A 19715-nucleotide genomic window follows, 5' to 3' on the forward strand; every position below is an offset into this window, starting at 1 on the left:
TTTCCAAGTTCCTTTCTTCAGATTTCTTTTGAGCTTCTGGCCTGTATATCCAGTTGTCTCCTATTTGTCTTTTCTTATGTGTCTTACAGTTACTTCAGTTGAAAGGATTTAGAACGTAACTTATATATTCCTACCAGAACTTGTCTCTTCTGTGTTTCCCGTCCAAGTAAATGTTACCATCATCTGCCAGAAACTTGTAAATCAACTGTTCTCTCCCATCTCCCACATAAGGTCATTACCAAAACAGTAAGGCCCAGTGGTTAAGAGTGTGAATTTCTGAGTCAAAGCTATTTTTAAGGAATTTGTATTATAAGGGTTTTTAAAAGAGCTATATAAATGCATTTTTAAATAATTTATGAAGAAATAGAGTACATGGAAATACATACAAAGGGAACTACTCCGGTTGAAGGAGGGGAATGCAGAGCTCTGCTTATTTAGCCATTCCCCCTTCCCAAGAAATACTGGTTGGAATTGATTTTATGACATAATAACTGTGATAGACAGACAGTGAGCTGGCTTTGAGTCAACTCCAACTTATAGCAGTCTTACATGCAATAGGAATGTTGCTCAGTTCTACATCATTCTCACAAATGCCAGCATGTTTAAGTCCATCTTTGTGGTTCTGTTGCCAGTCCATCTCACCAAGAGTCTCCTGTGCCCTTGTTGACCCTCTCCTTCCCCAAACATGATGTCTTCCTCTAGTTATCGATCCCTCTTGATGACACATCCAAAGCAAGCGAGTCAGACAGTGTTTTGTTTTGATCCATAAGGTTTTCATCGGCTAATTTTTGGAAGTAGACCACCAGGCATTTTTCCTTGTCTTAATCTGAAAGCTCCATTAAAACCTGTCCAACCTTGACTCTCCTGGTACTTGGAATATTAGTGGCATGGCTTCCAGCATCATAGCAACATGCAAGCCACTCAAGTATGACAAAATGACAGGTAGATGGTAAGGTTAGCTATGTGGTCTTAGGTAAGTCAGTCTGCCAATATGTAATATTGGGAGTAATGAACTCTAGTAATGTGGCAGAATGGTTTTAGGATCAAATGACACAGTGAATGTTGGTATGTTACCCCTTATTGGATTTAAAATTTTGTTAAATGTATAAATGTAAAGTACAGCTATTTTTCAGATGCTGCTTTATGCACATTTGGCATTTTCTCTATCTTTCTGATTTATCATGCTTGATTAACATGTATCTTAAAAAAAAAATACAAGAAGGAGCTGTAGTGGTGTAGTGGTGAAAGCATTCAGCCACTAATCAAAAGGTCAGTGGTTCAAACACACCAGCCACTCCAAGGAGAAAGATGAGGCAATCTGCTTCCATAAAGATTTATAGCCTTGGAAGCCCTATGGTGGAGGCTGCTATGAGTCATAATTAATTCAATGGCAGTAGTTTGTGTTTTTTTAAATATAGATGTTAGGTTAAGCCACAAAGAATTTGGGTATATTACAAAAGTTTTAAAAAGTTAGCATCTAGTCTGTTACTATAAAAGTTGTAAGCAAAGTCTAAGGATATTTGAAAAGTAAAGATGAAAAAGGGAAATTCATAACTGCTCACATGAGCATAAATTGGTACAGCCTTTTTAGGGGGCAGTTTGACAATAGCTATCAAAATGCCCTAATATATATCCCTCTTGACTTAGATGTAAAGAAGTGAAAAAGACTTTATATAGATATTGTTTGCAGTATTGTTTAAAATGGTGAAAAACAACCTGAAATCCAGCAATAGATTAAAGTTTAGTGTTATTAATAGCTTAAGGAAAATACACTGCTTCTGTATAGTAGAATATTGTTTGAGCACTAATAATTGATAATGTAAAAAAATATTGACAAGGGAAGATTTTCACATGTTGAATAAAATTAGTAGGTTAAGGTACTTAAAAGGCTTATATATGCATACATGGTCATGTGAACATATGAACAGAAAATAGTAAAGAGGACTGTATGCTAAAAAGGTAGCATGGGTAATCTCAAAAGTGTTGGAACTATTTTTAATAAGAAAAATACTGTCAATTACAAAAAAAAAAGAGAGAGTAGTCATTTTACATTTTTCTCCTTTTAGTATTCTTACCTAGGAAAGTATCACTGTTTAGCTGCCTTCCCTTTACAAAAAATTATCCACTGAGATTGTAGTTGTTAAAATATATACATGTTACACATACTTTATCAGTTATATGAGCTTCAGTGTTGCATACTGTGTGTAGTATGTTCAAGCAGAGTTTATTTACATTTCCTTCTTTATTTGCTATTGTTTTTTTAGAATAAAAATAAAGCTAAGAAATACGTCATTTAGCTTCTTTGTTTCTCTTATATTGGGATATTCTGATCAAAGGGAAATTTACAAGCTTCGCCAACACAAAATATTTGATGGAATATCAGATTGAGGGAGCTATTGCCACCTTATTTTGTCATGTTTTGGAAGGCCCAAATAGGGCTCATTGGTGGAAATGAAAAAGAAGTAGATTTTAGCTCTGTGTAAAGATCGTTTTAATGAATTAAGTTATCTATTAGTAGAACATGCCAAAAGAGTGCAGGCTGTTGTATGAGCAGCACAAAAACACAGCCTATGACTGTGAGACCAGAAGAACTAGATGGTGCCCGGCTCCCACTGTCAGCTATTTGGAGGGCATCTATGTAGGAGATGATGGATAGAAAGGGAGAACGATGTAGAACAAAAACTCAAACAAAAAAAGGGACCAGGTTTGCTGGTCTGATAGAGCCTGGTGAAACCACTGAGACTGTGGTCCCTAGCTGCACTTCAGGTCTGGAATTGAACCCACTTCCATGGCTCCAGCCAAACAAAAGACAGGCATATGAGCTGAACATTTACATTAAGTATATACACTGCTTAAAAAGATCAATCATGGGAAAATAGAAGGGCTGTGTGTGCACAGGGACACAGCTTAGGGGACAGGAGTGCATGGGAGGGAAGGACACAGGCAAGAGAAGACCATGGGGAGGAAGTAGGAGAGGAGCTGTTGGATTGTGGGAGATTGCAGTTAATGTCAGGAGACAAAGTATATGTGAGCTGCTACATGAAAAGTGAATTTGCTTTGTAAACTTTCACCCAAATCACAATAAAAAATTTAAAAATGAACATTTAAAATAAAACTAGTCTAGCAGAGGAGATCTTAATTTTTAGGCATTCTGAAATTACATAATAAACCTCTCTCTGTATTTAAAAAAAAAAACAAAAAACTTACCTTCTCTTCAAACCCTGTGTCCATGAATGTGCTGTGGACTGTCTCTGCTAGCTAGGGTATTTTGATCTTTGGCATTATGATAGTTACCTGGAACATAAAATGTTTGCTTTAATTCTTACTGTCCGTCTCCACTATTATTTTAACATGCCATTGAATTAAAACATAATCCTTCCAGTTCTACAGTATTACCAGAGTGTGTTTTTGATCCAAAAATCATTAAATTAAGTAGATGATGGCATTAATGTTCACACTGACAGCATTGTAGGAACAAAGTCATGTATCTCTATAATGGAATATCGTATAATTTTTTAAAATAAGATACATTTTCTGTTAAAGGATAATTGCTAAGATTGTTTAAGTGTCTTTATGTAAAGTAAAGCAAAGCACAGGACATTATATATAGTGTAGTGCATTTTGTTTCAAAAACAAGTAGTGATTATCTCTACACTATATGTAGGTATGTGGGACTCTGGTGGTATAGTGCCTAAGGCAGTTGACTGCTAACCAGAAGGCTAGTGGCTCAAACCCACCAGCCAGCCAGTCCTCGGAAGGAAGGTTGGGCAATCTATTTCTGTAGTGATGTTGCCTTGGAAACCCAAGGAGTCGCTATGAGTTGGGTCTGACTCAATGGCAGTGAATTTGGTTTTTTGGTATATGTAGCTATGTTTCTATATGGGTAGATTATCTCTGAAAGAATACAGAAAAGACTGGTGATATAGTTGCTTCAGGGATGGAATATTGGGGGTTCATTGATGGACCTTTATTGTATACTTATTTTCATACTCAAAATTTACTTAACCTTGTGCAGTTCTGCTCTGTCCTGTAGGGTGGCTATGAGTTGCAGTCAACTCTGGGATGGCAATGTGTGTAGGTTTGATGTATGTATTAAGTTTTTAATTGTTAATAACATTTTTAAAGGAAATCCCAAGCAAACAACTGTTTCTGTCTTAGTGAGACTTGAGGTTAAAAATTATTGAGTTGCCCAAGGCAGAGGCTAGCCAGTCTTCCCTTCTCTGAAAGAATACAAGGTGAACACGAAAAGGCGTCTGCTAATTCAGCTTCTCTGACTTTGGAGTAGGAGCTCTGGTAGTGTAGTGCCTAAGGCACTTGACTGCTAACCAGAAGGCTGGCGGTTCAAACCCACCAGCCACTTCTTGGAGGGAAGGTTGGGCAATCTACTTCCGTAGTGATACCACCTTGGAAACCCAAGGAGGGGTCGAAATGAGTCAGGTCCGACTTGATGGCACATAACGACAACAACAACAACAACTTGGCATACTTTTTAAGTCGAAATGAATGACATTCTATGATAGCATAGTCAGTTTTATAACTTGTTCCCTTTTTTTAAAAAAAAAAAAAATCTAATATTTTAAAGTTATCTCTAATATGAAAATACTTATTAAGCATTGCTGTTGTTGTTGTTATGTGCCGTCAAGCGGCCCCGACTCCTAGCAACCCCTCCTTGGGTTTCCGAGGCAGTATCACTACGGAAGTAGGATTGCCCAACCTTCCTTCCGAGGAGTGGCTGGTGGGTTTGAACCTCCAGCCTTCTGGTTAGCAGTCAAGTGCTTTAGCCACTATGCTACCAGAGCTCCTACTAAGCATAGTTTTTTCAAAATATTTTTGTTGGAAACTAAATGGTCATAGGAGTCCTTGAAGTGTATGTATATTAGTATAATAAGGGATAAAGGGAGGCAAAATTGATGATCACTGTCACACATTGATACCTAATTATATAAGCCTTATCTTGATCTACAAAGTGCCCACAGCCTGTAAGGTAAACGGCACATTAGAAACTTGATTACTAAAAGCTCAAGAATAATATTATTATGGATATACTGTGACTAGGGCTGAGTGTTCTAGAAAATTTATATTTTGATTTCTTTTTTGTGAAATACTTGTGTAATTGAGAAGGGAATTCTCTTAAAAGAGTACTTAAAGCTTATGAGATTTTAAATAAAATGGTCTTCAAAATAGAGATGAAATTTTGTTAGGAGTCATTTGGATTTGTTTTCTTTCAGAAATCGAGCTATAGCAGATTACCTTCGTTCAAATGGCTATGAAGAGGCATATTCTGTTTTTAAAAAGGAAGCTGAGTTAGATATGGTATGTTTGATTTTTTTTTTTTCAATTATTCATAGTATAGATAATGAGTGGATTTTACTTAAGTATCAATAGTTAACAGTCAGCTCCATTTGTTACTGTGTCCTGCTTGGCGTTGCGCTTGGTCTTATGCTCCTTTCATGTTATATAAGCAGATTTTAAGTAATTTTTGGTTTAGAGCTGAATGTTCTATATGACTTGAACTATCAGGTTTTAAATGGTTCTCATATTTTTCCTCTAGAATGAAGAATTAGATAAGAAATATGCTGGTCTTTTGGAAAAAAAATGGACATCTGTTATTAGATTACAAAAAAAGGTAAGTAATTTTTCTTTAAAGTTAACTTTATTCAGTGTGTTCTTATAAACTTTGATTTTATTAAATAAATCTACATTAATTGCAATTACATCTAATCTTGAAAAGGCAATTCAAAATACATTTTCTATGCATTATGAAAACTTTGACCTAGGCAGATCATTATTAATTTGTGAGCCTACCTTCTGTAACCGAGGTTACTGACTGAATTTAATCTAGACACCTCAAACTTAAAAGACTCGGTACCGAAAGAACTGATAGGTGCACCTAGAAAGGAAGCACACGTGGAGCCACTTTGTTGCTAGAACTAAAATGTGTTTGTAGACATGTCATTTTCATCTCTAAGCTTTTCTTTTCATCTTTAAGAGAATATAGTATTTCAGATCTAAAATTGATAAATACATCAAATAACCTTGTTAGGAGTTAATCCACATAAAGTCCTTTGAAAGGTGCCTAACATGTCATATGTGCTTTGATAACAGCTTTTCTTAGGAATATTATTAACATATGTAATGTAAATTGTAGTTTGAAAGGAATTTACTATGGGTAGCAAACTTAGAGACTAAATTAAATTAGAAGACTCTGACCAGAAATAAAGTTAAAATTTTCCTTCAGTTAATTATATAATTGCACTGCATTTTTCAACTTTTAGTTTTGTCGCACCATTAAGATCTTTTGGTGGTATATTGTTTTCAATTAAATGTGGCACGTGCTTTGCAAATTACTAAAATATGTTCAAGTATCCTGCTTTTATTTTGCATATTTTCCATGCAAAATAAAAAGTTTTTTAAAATGATGTCAAATACACTAGTTTTATGAGAATCCATGAATAACTGAATGTTCTTTCTCAAGGTTATGGAATTAGAATCAAAACTAAATGAAGCAAAAGAAGAATTTACGTCAGGTGGACCTCTTGGTCAGAAACGAGACCCAAAAGAATGGATTCCCCGCCCACCAGAAAAATACGCATTGAGTGGTCATAGGAGTCCAGTCACTCGAGTCATTTTCCATCCTGTGTTCAGTGTTATGGTCTCTGCATCAGAAGATGCTACAATTAAGGTAGGGTTTTTTTTTTCCCCTTCAAAATTGAAAGATGTGCAGAAGGTAACTGTTAAAAGCAGCCTTAAAGTTAATTGGGTGGAAGAAATAAAAAGATCCTGAAAATGAGGACATAAGTAGAGGGACAAGAGATATTCTTTGAAACTGTGTAAGTGATTAGTACTAAACTGTAAAAGACAGAATTAGAATAAAATTTCATTGTAGCTCCTGAGAGACAATCTGCCAAATAACTTCACTGATGAATTTGAGAAAATACAGTATTACTAATTTAGTGTTGGGCAGTAGGTCACCTTGTACTTGAATGATTTTTGTTCTTAGAGAATGAAGGTGAAGTGTGTGCCTTACTTCCCAAGGCTTACATATGAAAATAAAGGTTAAATTAGTATTTCAGGGGATTAATATATTCTGCAAAAGGATTCAATAGAGAGTTTATTTAAATCGGGCTCTCCTTCACTTGAACTACAACTTAAAAAAAAAAAGAAAAGAAGAAAAAAAATGGGCTCTTTTTGATGTATTTGATATTGGCTTTGATTCCAAACTAATAGTAGTTTTCTATAGGGGTATGAGAATATAGGAGCTTTTCATTTTATAAGCTATATATTTCTTTCTGGTTTGAATTTTGTACAGTAAGCAAATACTACATTTTAATGTTTTATCTTTTTCATCAGGAAAAAAGGTTGTTTTTAAATTGTCTGTGATACAGACACAATAAAATAACAGTTGTGTAAACCACCCATAGAAAGATAAGATAGTTAAAGGGGTAGGTACTTAAAGGTTTATTTCAGATTAAATTGTGGATTTTGTTTCATCTGTGGAGGTATAACTCAGAAAATGTGAGTAGATTATGTGTATCACATAATAGCAGTGTAGGCATGACTTAGATGGGACTATGCTTAACCAGTTCTGCAGATTAAACATTGGTTTACTTTTAAAAAAAAAACTGATTTCTTTAGTTTCTAAATCAGTGACTTCTGTCCAACCCAGGGCTGCAAAGTTAATTGAAAGGGAGCCTTAAATTCGTATGTGCATCACTTTTGGTGGGCTGAGCGAACTAAATATCTGCTATATTAATGTATTACTATTTTTCAAATGTATGTAGACATGAATCACAGTATCAGTTTTGTCATTGTGTACTGAAAAATACAATGCAGCTGCTGTCCTGAAGTAGCAGGGGAGGTAGACATTCTTGAATAGATTGAAAACCCTTAAGTGTTTTGCTTTGGCAACAGTGGTATAAAAGTGTAAACAAAACTGTAAATATGCATCCTGATACATACATATTAAGTCAGCTTTATATTACCATAGGAAATGTTCAAAAACTTACCTACTGTTGTACCACTTAGTAATTAATTTGATCATAAGCACGTTATGCAACTTTTTATATGTCTCTTTCCTCATCTGTAAAGTGAACATAGTATCTATCGCGTAAGGCTGTTAGGAGAACTAAATGAATTAATTTGTGAAAATTGTTTAATACAGTGCTGAGCACTTAGGAACTTGTAGCAGCAATGTGTTAGCACTGTTTACACGTCCTCTTCCTTTGGATTTGTGTTATTTTTCAGGCATCTACTATCATAAATAATGTTGTTCTCTTCATTTTTATACCTAAAGCTTCTCATTATTCTTGGGTATTTTGTGGGACTCGCCTTCTGTACTTTTTCTTTCTTCAGTTATGGTAAAGTTAGGTTATTTCTAAATAATGACTGTGATAGAACTACCTTCCAAAAAAATTTGAAGAGCACAATTTAAAAAAAAAACTCACTGCCAATAGGAGATAGAATTTTTTGCAATCTTGTGACTGCCTTGAGCAAAGTACCTAATAGGCTTAAGGCTCAATTTTCTCATTTGTTAGGGCAAGGAAAGTTAAAAATTATCAACATCATAAGGCTGTTTAAACAAAAAATAACCCAACTCAATTGCCATTGAGTCGATTCTAACTTACGGTGACCCATTGGGTTTCTGAGGCAGTAAATCTTTACTGGAAGTAGATTGCTAGTCTTCTTTCTGTGGAGTGCTGGTGCATTTGAACCACCAACCTTCTGGTTAGCAGTCATATGCTTTATATACTATGCTACTAGACTTCCTTTTACGGCTGTTTAGGTTTAGTAAGATGAAGTAGCTAAGTAAACTGTAGCTAATGTTAAAGTTGTTAACAAAAAGGAGAAAATGTGTTATATTAATTTCTTCTGTACAGTTGATAAATACAACAGATTGTTACTTTTAGAGTTACCCATTTAGGTTTACTTCATCACCATTTGGACTATAATACTTTACGGAAAATGATAGATAGATATTTGGAACAGTTCATGATTAAAAAAAAATTAAATCACATAATTTTTGAAATGTTATTCTAGGTTAGCATTTAGAACTAATTCTTAATATTTCACAAAATGAAAAGCAAACAAAACAAATTATATTTAATTAATCAGATGAGGGATTGTCAACTTTAATGTATGAAAAGCTCATATGAAAAAACTGTAACATCTTTGTAGGTAAATGAATATATGTCAAATCTGCCAAGGTATTTTACTTTTAAATGAGAATTCCCAGTGCTGACAAGAGTTTGATGAAGCAGGAGTTCTCAATTACATATGGTATGATCTTTTGGGAAAGCAATTTAGCAGAGTTTATGAAGGGCTTAAAAAGTTTATGCTTTTTGACCCAGTAATAATTCTTCACCATTGCTATCTGACCTAAGTGTTACAAATGAGGACAGAGTTTTTTCAGCATTCAAAGATGTTCACCATAATGATAATGAATATTCATAGCCCATGATAGGAATGCCTTTAAAGATAATGTTTGCTAAATATTTAATGGCATACAAAAATTCTTACAAGAAGCAGGGAGAAAGTAGGCTAATGAAATATACACACAATCATTGCTTAGCAAAAAAAGCATGGAAAAAGTATGCCATTATATATTTATTTTGCTTCCTTTATGTCAGTACAAGGGGCTCTGGTGGCACAGTGGCTAGGGCAGTTGGCTGCTAACCAAAAGATTGGCAGTTCGAACCCACCAGCTGCCTCATGAGAGAAAAATGAGGCAGTCTGCTTCCATAAACATTTACAAGATTTGGAAACCTTGTGGGGGAGTTCTACTCTGTCCTATATAGGGTTACTATGAGTCAGAATCAATTCAATAGCAGTGGGTTTTGGTGGGTTTTTTTTGTCAGTACATTGTAGATTTTCTATCATGAGCATTTATTACTCCTATGATTAGACAACACATAAATATCAAATGAAAAAATTAGTTCTTATGATTCATTTGAAGTTGGTAAACTAACACTAAAATGCTCTGTGGCTCAGCATTTGTGAAGGGATGCATTTCATTTTCAGCGTCTATTTATTTTAGAGAAAAAAATACTATTCTTTAATAAAGGCATGAGAAGAAACTCTTAACTGAAACTTTGATGTGAGTGTGAAGATCACATCTTACTTTGGGTGTGTAAAATGTTCATCTGAACTCTTGATGTCAAAGTTAAACATTAAGTTACCAAAACAGAAAGAAATACTAGAAGAAAACTGTAAACCAATATTACTCTTCAATATAGATGCAAAATCCTTAACAAATTATTAACAAATGGAATTCAACAATATGTAAAAAGGATAATTAATATATCATGAGAAAGTAAGGTTCATCCCATAGTGCAAGATTGGTTTGAGAATCACAGGTTATAAGGTCAGTGTACCCCCAGAAAAAAAATTTGTTTTCTATTAACTAGCAATAAATAATTTAAAATCAAAATTTAAAAATACCATTTATAGTAGCATCAAAAATCCCTAAAACAGGGGAGTGTGCCCAAGACCATTTGTAGGGTTGGCAGACAATGTTTCTACAAGTGTATTGATTGCTATGTTCTGTAAGAATTCCCAGGTGTATAGTAGAGCTGACAAGGGACAAGGTCATAGTCACTTCTTGGCCACAGCCAGCTATCCAGAGAGAGTGAGTAGTTGGACCTGTGTGGTCTTGGGACCAAGTTGCAGGGGGCATCAAGCTCCTTTGGCATAACATACTACACAAAACATTGTTCTACCTCCTACTTTGGTGAGTAGCGACTGAGATCTTAAAAGCTTCCAAGCAGCCATCTAGATGCAGCAATGGTCTCTCCTCGTCCAGAGCAAAGAAGAATGAAGAAAACCAGAGAGTCATGGGAGCAATTAGTCCAAGCGACTGCTACACCATGTGATTCTCAGCTTATATGACTGTGAGACCAGAAGAACTAGATGGTGCCCGGCTGCCATTGTCAACCACTTGGAAGGGCATCTATGTAGGAGATCCTGCATAGAATGAGAGAACAATGTGGAACAAAACTCAAAATCATTTGGTGGGAGGGGAGAGATGGCCAGGTTTGCTGGTCTGAAAGAGCCTGATGGAACCACTAAGACTGTGGCCCCTAGCTGCCCTTCAGGTCTGGAATTGAACCCACTCCTGTGGTTTCCAGCCAAACAAAAGACAGGCATATGAGGTGAACATTTACAACAGGTAGATACACCCCTTGGAGAGAACAATCATGGGCAAATAGAAAGGGCTGTGTATGCACAGGGACATAGCTCAGGGGGCCAGAGTGCATGGAGGGGAGGACACAGGGAAGAGGTAACTATGGGGAGAAAGTGGGAGGGGAGCTGTTGCATTGTGGTAAATTGTAGTCAATGTCATAAGACAAAGTGTATGTGAACTGCTGTACGGACAGTTAATTTGCTCTGTAAACTTTCACCCAAATCCCAATTTAAAAAAAAACCTGAAACACTTAAGGATAAATTTAATAAAACATGTGCAAAATTCCATACAGTAATTATTTCTTTGTTAGAAATATTTAAAAGGTAAAAATTTTATTTGGGAAGAGTAAAGGAAATATTTTTAGAAGATAATTTACTTTTCTTTAGTATATTTTACATAGTGGTGAGTTCCTATGTGTAAATTTTTTTATTATTATTTATTTTTTGTGTGTTTTTGCATAATCTATATATGCCATAAATTCCTTCCAGATAAAAATTTTGTTTCCTTACCCATTCCCCTAATGATGGATGTTTAGATTGTCAAAGTTGGCAAAATGCGTTTTTCTGAGTTTGCCTAAATTGGTTGATATATACCCTACCACAGATCAATTTGTACTTACATAGGAAGAATGAAATCAGTCATTTGATTTTAGAACATGTAATTGATGTTGGTTAAAGATTGATCTTCCAAGTAGCATTTGACTATCAGAAAGAAGTATAATGTGTTCTTGAGATCTGTTTCTTACGGTTTTTATCTTTGATAGTTCATTATTCTTTTAGAAAAATTATCTAAATTGTTACCTTAATTTAGAAGAATATCTAAATGATTTGTGATTTATTTTTTTAATCAGAAAATTCTGTATGCTTTTGTTAATCTGTTCATGGATAGTTACATAGTTACATCTTACGAAATCTTTACTTGGCCTCCATGTGTGAACTCTGCTGCTCTATTACTTCCTCTTTTGTTTCCTAATATTGTATATATAACTGCCTGTCATAGCCACTGAGCCTTTTTGTTGTTGTTGTTTCATTTGCATTCTTAAATTTACTTATTTATATATATCTGTTGCTTGCTTCCAGATTGGGAAGGGACTGGTTAGTTAGGTATATGATAGATGTTTAATAACTGTGGTACTTGTGTTCTATATTAATAATTGCAATATTCATTTTCTCTATTAAAATATTTTATAAAGACCAAAGATGGGATATTTCTAAGACTCTTAGCCCTTGTTACTTACTTAATTAGTAAGTTGCCAGATGGGCCTGCTGGGTGCAGCTGTGAAACTAGAAAAGAAGCAATGGTTTGGTGTTAACTAGTTTTCTGTTCATTTGACAGGTGTGGGATTATGAGACTGGAGATTTTGAACGAACTCTTAAGGGGCACACAGACTCTGTACAGGATATTTCATTTGACCACAGTGGCAAGCTTCTGGCTTCCTGTTCTGCAGATATGACCATTAAACTATGGGATTTTCAGGGCTTTGAATGCATCAGAACCATGCACGGTAAGGGGTAAAGGATAGGTATTTTGTTGCCACCACCCCTTACACCCATCCCCTACACCAAGATAGGAATACCCAGGGTATCAACATTTATTTTGGTTCCGACTCCCAACTCTCAAAAAAAAAAAAAAAAACACTTCACTCCAGTCGATTCCAATTCATAGCAACCTCCCTTGGGTTTCCAAGGCTGTAAATCCTTAATGGAAGTAGATTGCTTCATCTTCCTTTTGCACAATAGCTGGTAGGTTTGAACCGTTGACCTTCTGGTTAGCGGCCAGATGCCTTATCCACTGTGTCACCAGAGCTCAACTCACAGGGTAATTAACAAATGAAAAGGGCCAGGTGATAGCTGCACATGCATTGAGTTCTGGAGGCTAAATGTTTTTTGTTTTTTTATTTCCTTTTAATAGTTGTGATTTGTTGTTCTCCCATACATTTTCTAAAAAATTTTAAACCTATAGAAAACGTACAAAAATAGCGCAACAAACATGCCTGTACCCCTCACCTAGATCTACCAGTTGTTACCATTTTTCACATTTGCTGTTTGCTGAACTATTTGAGAGTTGGTATAGATACCTATGGGCCGACTCGATGGCACATAACAACAACAACAACAACATAGATACCTATATTTTGTTTTAAATACTCCTGTTTTATAACAAGGAGTCCTGGTGACACAATGCTTAAAGCACTCATCTGCCAACTGAAAGGTCTGTGGCTAGAACCTACCAGCCATTCCATAGGAGAGAGCTGTGGCAGTCTGCTTATGTAAAGATTTACAGTCTTGGCAGTCTGCTTATGTAAAGATTTACAGTCTCGGAAACCCTATGGGGCATTTGTACTATGTCCTATTAAAAAAAAAAAAAAAACTGTCATCGAGTAGGGCCCGACTCATAGTGACCTTTCCTTGGGTTTCCAAGGCAGTAACACTACAGAAGTAGATTGCCCAGTCATCCTTGTGAAGAGTTGCTGGTGGGTTTAAACAACCAGCCTTAAATGCCTTAGGCACTACACCACCAGAGCTCCTACTCTGTCCTATAGGTTGTTTGAGTCGGAATTAACTTGACAAAAATGGATTTTTTTAATTTGGATTCATTAAATTCAATTTAATCCCTTTCCTTTTTACATTTATTTCATTTTTTATACATTTTCCATGTTGTATCATCATTGTTGCTATCATTAATTTAAAGTATTGTTTTAATAGTGATTTGTAATACAGCTTTCAAGAGAGAATAATTCTGTTTTCTAATAGAGTACAGGTGTCCTACAATTACTGTTTATTTCAATGGAGAGCGTATAACATAGATAGGCCATAGATAAGCCATAGTAGTGGAGAGTTCTTACAAGGTTTTAAGTATCTGTAAGTTGTTTATATAAATTGTTAATATTTTTCATGAATGTTTTTGGATAAGAAAAACTTCCAGGGCACTTACCTGTGTTTCAGAGAAAGGGAACATGAAGTTAGTGTTTTTTCTTTTTCACAATTGGGAAACTGAAGTCTTAATATGTGTAGTGAAGGCTGCAGAACACGGATTTCCTTGCTCACTTTTTAATGTTGAATGTGTTAGAGTGTCATTTAGGTTAATTCCAGGTCTTGTTGTGTGAGACTTTTCTGAGGTGGTGTGGCTCTGTGGAAAGAGCATGGGCTTTGCTATCAGATTTCTAGGTTCAAATTCCTGCTTACTTATGACATTAGGAAATTTTAACCTCTGTCATCTGTTAAATGGAAGTAATAATACCTAAGTCATGAGGTTGTCATGAGGATAAAAATGTATTGATATTATATACATAACATTTTGGTTTAGTACCTGGTATGTAGACACTTTTTTGGTTGAAGTTTGCTTCTTTAAACATGATGAAATTTTAGTGTTTAGGTTTTGTTAAAAGATTATTCAGTGAGTTTGAATAAGCTGTGATTATATAGAGGGTGTAACTTCAAGGATGTGTTTTTCACCCAAGTTAAATGCATTAGAGAAGCTTATCAGTTAAAGGAATTCTGGTGAATCTTTTGTAAAGTCTAGTATTTGTTTCTTTAAATAGCCAGGGCTTGTTACTCTAACTTAAAGAAAACAGAGGTCCTTACAATTGATGGATATTCCTTGATATATAAAGACTATCTGAAGCTTTTGCTGCAAAGGATAACCATTGGGAAATAGGAATTTTATGTATGTGTGTGTATGTATAAATTCCTTTATTTTAATCCCCAAGAACATTCAACAACAAAAGATAATTCTCAGCTACTATTTTAAATATAGAACCAAATCTCACCCCCCCCCTTTTTTTTTTAATCTACTCTTTTAACTTTGTATATCTTATTTCTGTGTGATATCTTAGAATATCAGCCATGGGAAATTCTATATTTTGTTTTTTAGTTCATATATAAATATTAAGATGAGGGCATATAGGTATTACTCAAATAATTTCTTTTAGAAGGATCAGCACAAGTCTGGTCCTTGTGAGGCTCAAAGGTTAAAGATGTCCCAGAGGTCCAACTTTTCCAAACTGTTGTACCACTCCATCATCTCTAATATCAACTCCTCCTTTCCGCAGTACTCTCCCTTCTGTCTTAAGGTTCTAAGTTTCACCATAACATCTAAGAGAACTTGTAAACTGCCAAGGAAATGGCTCACATGCTGGTGGAGGCTGGGAGGTTGGCTAGGCCCAAATCCATGGATCAGACATAGGTCTGGAGTATTCTCCTCACTCATGTGATTGCAGGGGCTGGCAAACCCAAATCGGGAGGTCAGAGGACTGGCTGCTGTCCACGTCCAGGGGTGAGATGATGACAGCCAAACACAGGATCCAGAGCAAGAGAGAGCAAACTTTCCCAGAACATTCACATATATTCCCTCAAGGAAGCTGAGGCTGGTGATTTGAGTCATATCCACCATCAAGGCAGGATTCAGGATACATCCCACCCTGGACAGGCGTAGAGTAATACATCACAAAATGGAGGACTGTGGCTAGAAGGGACCATATTAAACAATTTACTACACTGCAGATATAGTAAAATATTTGTTGTTGATGCTTTATATTTTTAAACAGTTTGTGTAGGTTGAAATCTTATCATAAATAGAGCCGGCTGCTTACTGCATTGTGGATCATTTCAAGTTTCTAATTCCTTAACTTTCTTGTGTAAATCCAGATTTCTCACCGATTCATTTAAAGCCCAGTATATTTAGAACTTGCTATAATTGAAATCCCATGGGGAATAACCAGGGATTAAATACTTCTTGTGGTATATCACTTACTGTGTTGCTGTGTTATATATTGTAGGCCATGACCACAATGTTTCTTCAGTAGCCATCATGCCCAATGGAGATCATATAGTGTCTGCCTCAAGGGATAAAACTATAAAAATGTGGGAAGTGCAAACTGGGTAAGTAAGTTTAGTTGAAAAGGCATCAGCTACAGATATATATGTATGTATATTTGTGTTCTGAGTGTTACAGTAATTTTGGCTTTAACTAGAATAATGATCATGACAGTTGTATTATATACTTTAAAAACTTTAAGTTTTAATCTTAAATGTCTCCCTAAAAGGAACAGAGACATTACAAGAGAGACTTTATATCTTTGAGAGCCATTTCTATGTAATGGCTTATTTTCTCTGTGGTGTTCTTTTAAGTAATCTCTCTGTGGTTTAAATTAAAATGTAAATAGCATTTGTGCAGGTATGCTGTATTAGGCTGGATTTGGTTGTGCTTAAATTCATACATTTTTATTTTAATAAAACTTTAACCTACAAGTTTTACTTTTTTCCAAACATGGCTAGAAATATTTTTAAAGTTTCCTCTGTGTGTTTAGTTTTGCAAAGATTTTCCTTCCAGAATTTGTTGTTTTAGTTAACTTCTTAATGCTACTCCTGTCAACTTATTTTAACTGATTTGGTTGACTTTCCAACCTGTTTGTCCCCATTTTTTATTAACCAGGATTATACATTTATTCTGTTGACTTTCATATGATTTAGCTTGATGCCATTCTCTTCATCCAGTGCATAGCTTTTTAATCCTTCTGGGAAGTATCCCAATGATGGTCATTCACAACGTAAATTGTTACTTTTATTGACAGCTACTGTGTGAAGACATTCACAGGACACAGAGAATGGGTACGTATGGTGCGACCAAATCAGGATGGCACCCTGATAGCCAGCTGTTCCAATGACCAGACGGTGCGTGTATGGGTGGTAGCAACAAAGGAATGCAAGGCCGAGCTCCGAGAACATGAGCATGTGGTAGAATGCATTTCCTGGGCTCCAGAAAGCTCATATTCTTCCATCTCTGAAGCAACAGGATCTGAGGTACTTGTGATTTCATGCCATTTCATAATTTTATTGCTGATAGATACTTCAGGACTTTGCAGACACTTTTCTGATTCTTAATTCTAGGGCCATTTATGCATTTTAAAAATCTGCCTCCTGGAATTCTGAATCTTGAAATTATATACTCTTTCCAACTAACAGACATGTTTATATTTTTTAACCAGTGATTGTTACTGCTCCAGGTAGCTCTTGACTTGATGTGTAATGTGGATAAAAGTGCTCATTTGAAGAAATCAGAAATGCCATTGTTATAAGAGTGTTGTTGTTGTTGTTGTGTGCCATCGAGTCAGACCCGACTCATAGTGATGCAAGATAAAATTGTTGGAGAAGTTTAAATTATGTTTTAGAAAAGTGGCCTTTATAATGAACAAAACTATATTTTACTGGTAAAGTTATGTTGTAATGGCAATTCAGTATTAAACTGTTCTTTAAATGAAGAATATTTCATATGGATGCTTCTGATACTCTTTGGATGACTAGAAACGTTAGTTGAGTCTGGAGTTTCATTGTATTTCTTCATGATTCTTAATTTGTGTTTTTATTCTTTATGATTAGTACCTTACAATAAATTATGAAATGTTATTTCTCTGAATAAGTTGTATGGGCAAAAATAAACATTTTAAATAGGGATGTCCCCATTGTATAGTTTTGAAATCACATCTTAATAAATGGAGGAAAATCTCAACCCCCCTAAAAAAATATGTATATGTATTTTTTCTAAATGAAGCATTTGGGTGCTAACCAAAAAGTTGACAGTTCAAATCCTCCAGCTGCTCCTTAAAGATTGACAGCCTTAGAAACTGTATGACACAATTCTACTCTGCCCTGTAAGGTTGCTATGAGTCAGACTTGACTTGATGGCAATGAGTGTTTTTTTCTTTTTTAAATGAAGCTTCTGTTGTAATCTCTATTTTGGCTAGCTGTTGAACTTTTAAATTCTTTTTACTGCCCTCTGGTGGTGATAGTTACTGTATGTCATAAATTTGATTCTGGCTTGAAGATATAAAAAGGAGCTCTGGTGGCATAGTGCCTAGGGCATTTGACTGCTAACTAGAAGGCTGGCGGATCAAACCCACCAGCTACTCTTGGAAGGAAGGTTGGGTAATCTACTTCTGTAGTGATACTGCCTCAGAAACCCAAAGAGGGGGGGTCGCTGTGAGTCAGATCCAACTTGACGGCAGTGAGTTTGGTTTTTTGGTTTTGACCATATATGTCTAATATAAAAGTTGAATTAAATAGTGTTAAAATCCTTCTTGACTACAGAAATCTTGAGCATACATTTATCGTCTGAAACTAAATCTTAACCTAAGAAGAGGTTTTCTCTTTTTGTGTTATCTAAGTCCTTCCTTTGTAGCCACATGTGATATCACAAGGTTCTTTTGTGCATTTTGATTTTTTTTCAATTGCAGTTTTACAAAATTAGGACATTGCTATATAAAAGCCATTTAAAGTCCTCCTAAAATTCTTGAATGGAAACTGAATTCTTACGTATTTTCTGTAGACTAAAAAAAGTGGCAAGCCTGGGCCATTCCTGCTGTCTGGATCCAGAGACAAGACTATTAAGATGTGGGATGTCAGTACTGGCATGTGCCTTATGACTCTTGTAAGTTGGCTGCTTTTGCATCTTCACTGTGTTTTACACCTTATGGTTTAGATGCCTTGTGATGTCTAATTAAATAATCTGAAGTATTTCAGGCTTTAATATAAGTTGTTCATATAGATGCTTTTTTCTTAAACCTTTCTAATTTTATTGTTAAAGAAAATCTGTTTCTGTAGACTGTGATGTTATGTAAAGGCTCTACACTTTAGTCACTGCTTAGGGAGATCCTAACTCACTGTACCTTTAAAATTTGTGTAACATTTCCTATGAAGGAAAAACTGTGTTTTTATAGACCTGGTCATTTTTTAAGTGATGTGATTCTGTTTATTACTGTATTTATTTCAGTAGGAGTTCTTTATACTTATTCACATGGTTCAGTTTATTTGGTTTATTTTGCCATCCTAAAATGAATGGTTCTAGCTTTTTTACTTGGAAAAGCTTGTTTCATTGCAGTAGCTCCTTGATCTCAATATGAGGACATACAAATGATAGTAAGGACTTGTGGACATTCCTGTTTGTTTAAAGGAATTCAAGAGGATCTGTGAACATTAATCCGGTAGCAGTTTTTAGAATTTGGCATCTGTGTTTGGTTAGAGGTTCTTTAGGTACTAACTGTATCTTAAAGTGATTGTCTCTTTTTAGGATATGTTCGACAAGTATTGTCAAGAATTTATTAGAAAATTAAGCTCTAGTAGTTTTCTGAGCTAAGTTCAGTTATACTATGTTGCTGCTAGAAAAGGTGATCTGTATTTAAAATCAGAAAGCATGCTCTTATTAGCAGTCATAAAAGGGGGAAGAAAAATGAAAGAACGCATACTCTTCCCCCACAGGAAATGTGATCTGACTTCAGTGGATGATTTTAAATAAGGGGAACACCAAAGCAAAGTGTTTTGTTGCCTCTGTTGTCTTTTATTACTATTATTAAAATGACTTTTGCAAAAGCAAAATAGCAATTTCCATTGTAGAGAAAGAAATCTACAGAAAAGCAAAAAAAATAAAAATAAAAATGTTCCTTCGGATTGCTCTACCATACTGTGTTAAAACTGGGTTCTCTAGAGAAACAAAAACCAGCAAAGCTTATAGAGAGAGAGAGAGAGAAAAAAAAAAAAAAAAA

At 35.2% G+C, this 19715-nt stretch overlaps 1 protein-coding gene across 1 annotated transcript in view; it reads left to right on the top strand.

The window, feature by feature from the left end:
- PAFAH1B1 (platelet activating factor acetylhydrolase 1b regulatory subunit 1) overlaps positions 1-19715 on the top strand; it is a 49584-nt gene that overhangs the window by 22047 nt on the left and 7822 nt on the right. The window contains exons 2-8 of the mRNA XM_007937460.2: positions 5229-5313; positions 5552-5626; positions 6476-6682; positions 12515-12683; positions 15957-16059; positions 16752-16980; positions 18503-18604. Of these exons, the coding sequence (XP_007935651.1) occupies positions 5229-5313; positions 5552-5626; positions 6476-6682; positions 12515-12683; positions 15957-16059; positions 16752-16980; positions 18503-18604 (970 nt within the window). The remainder of the gene's footprint in view (positions 1-5228; positions 5314-5551; positions 5627-6475; positions 6683-12514; positions 12684-15956; positions 16060-16751; positions 16981-18502; positions 18605-19715) is intronic.

The sequence above is a fragment of the Orycteropus afer genome, unplaced genomic scaffold, assembly GCF_000298275.1.
Source record: "Orycteropus afer afer isolate SDZICR_OR568_19922 unplaced genomic scaffold, OryAfe1.0 scaffold00042, whole genome shotgun sequence".
Lineage (NCBI taxonomy): Eukaryota > Metazoa > Chordata > Mammalia > Tubulidentata > Orycteropodidae > Orycteropus > Orycteropus afer.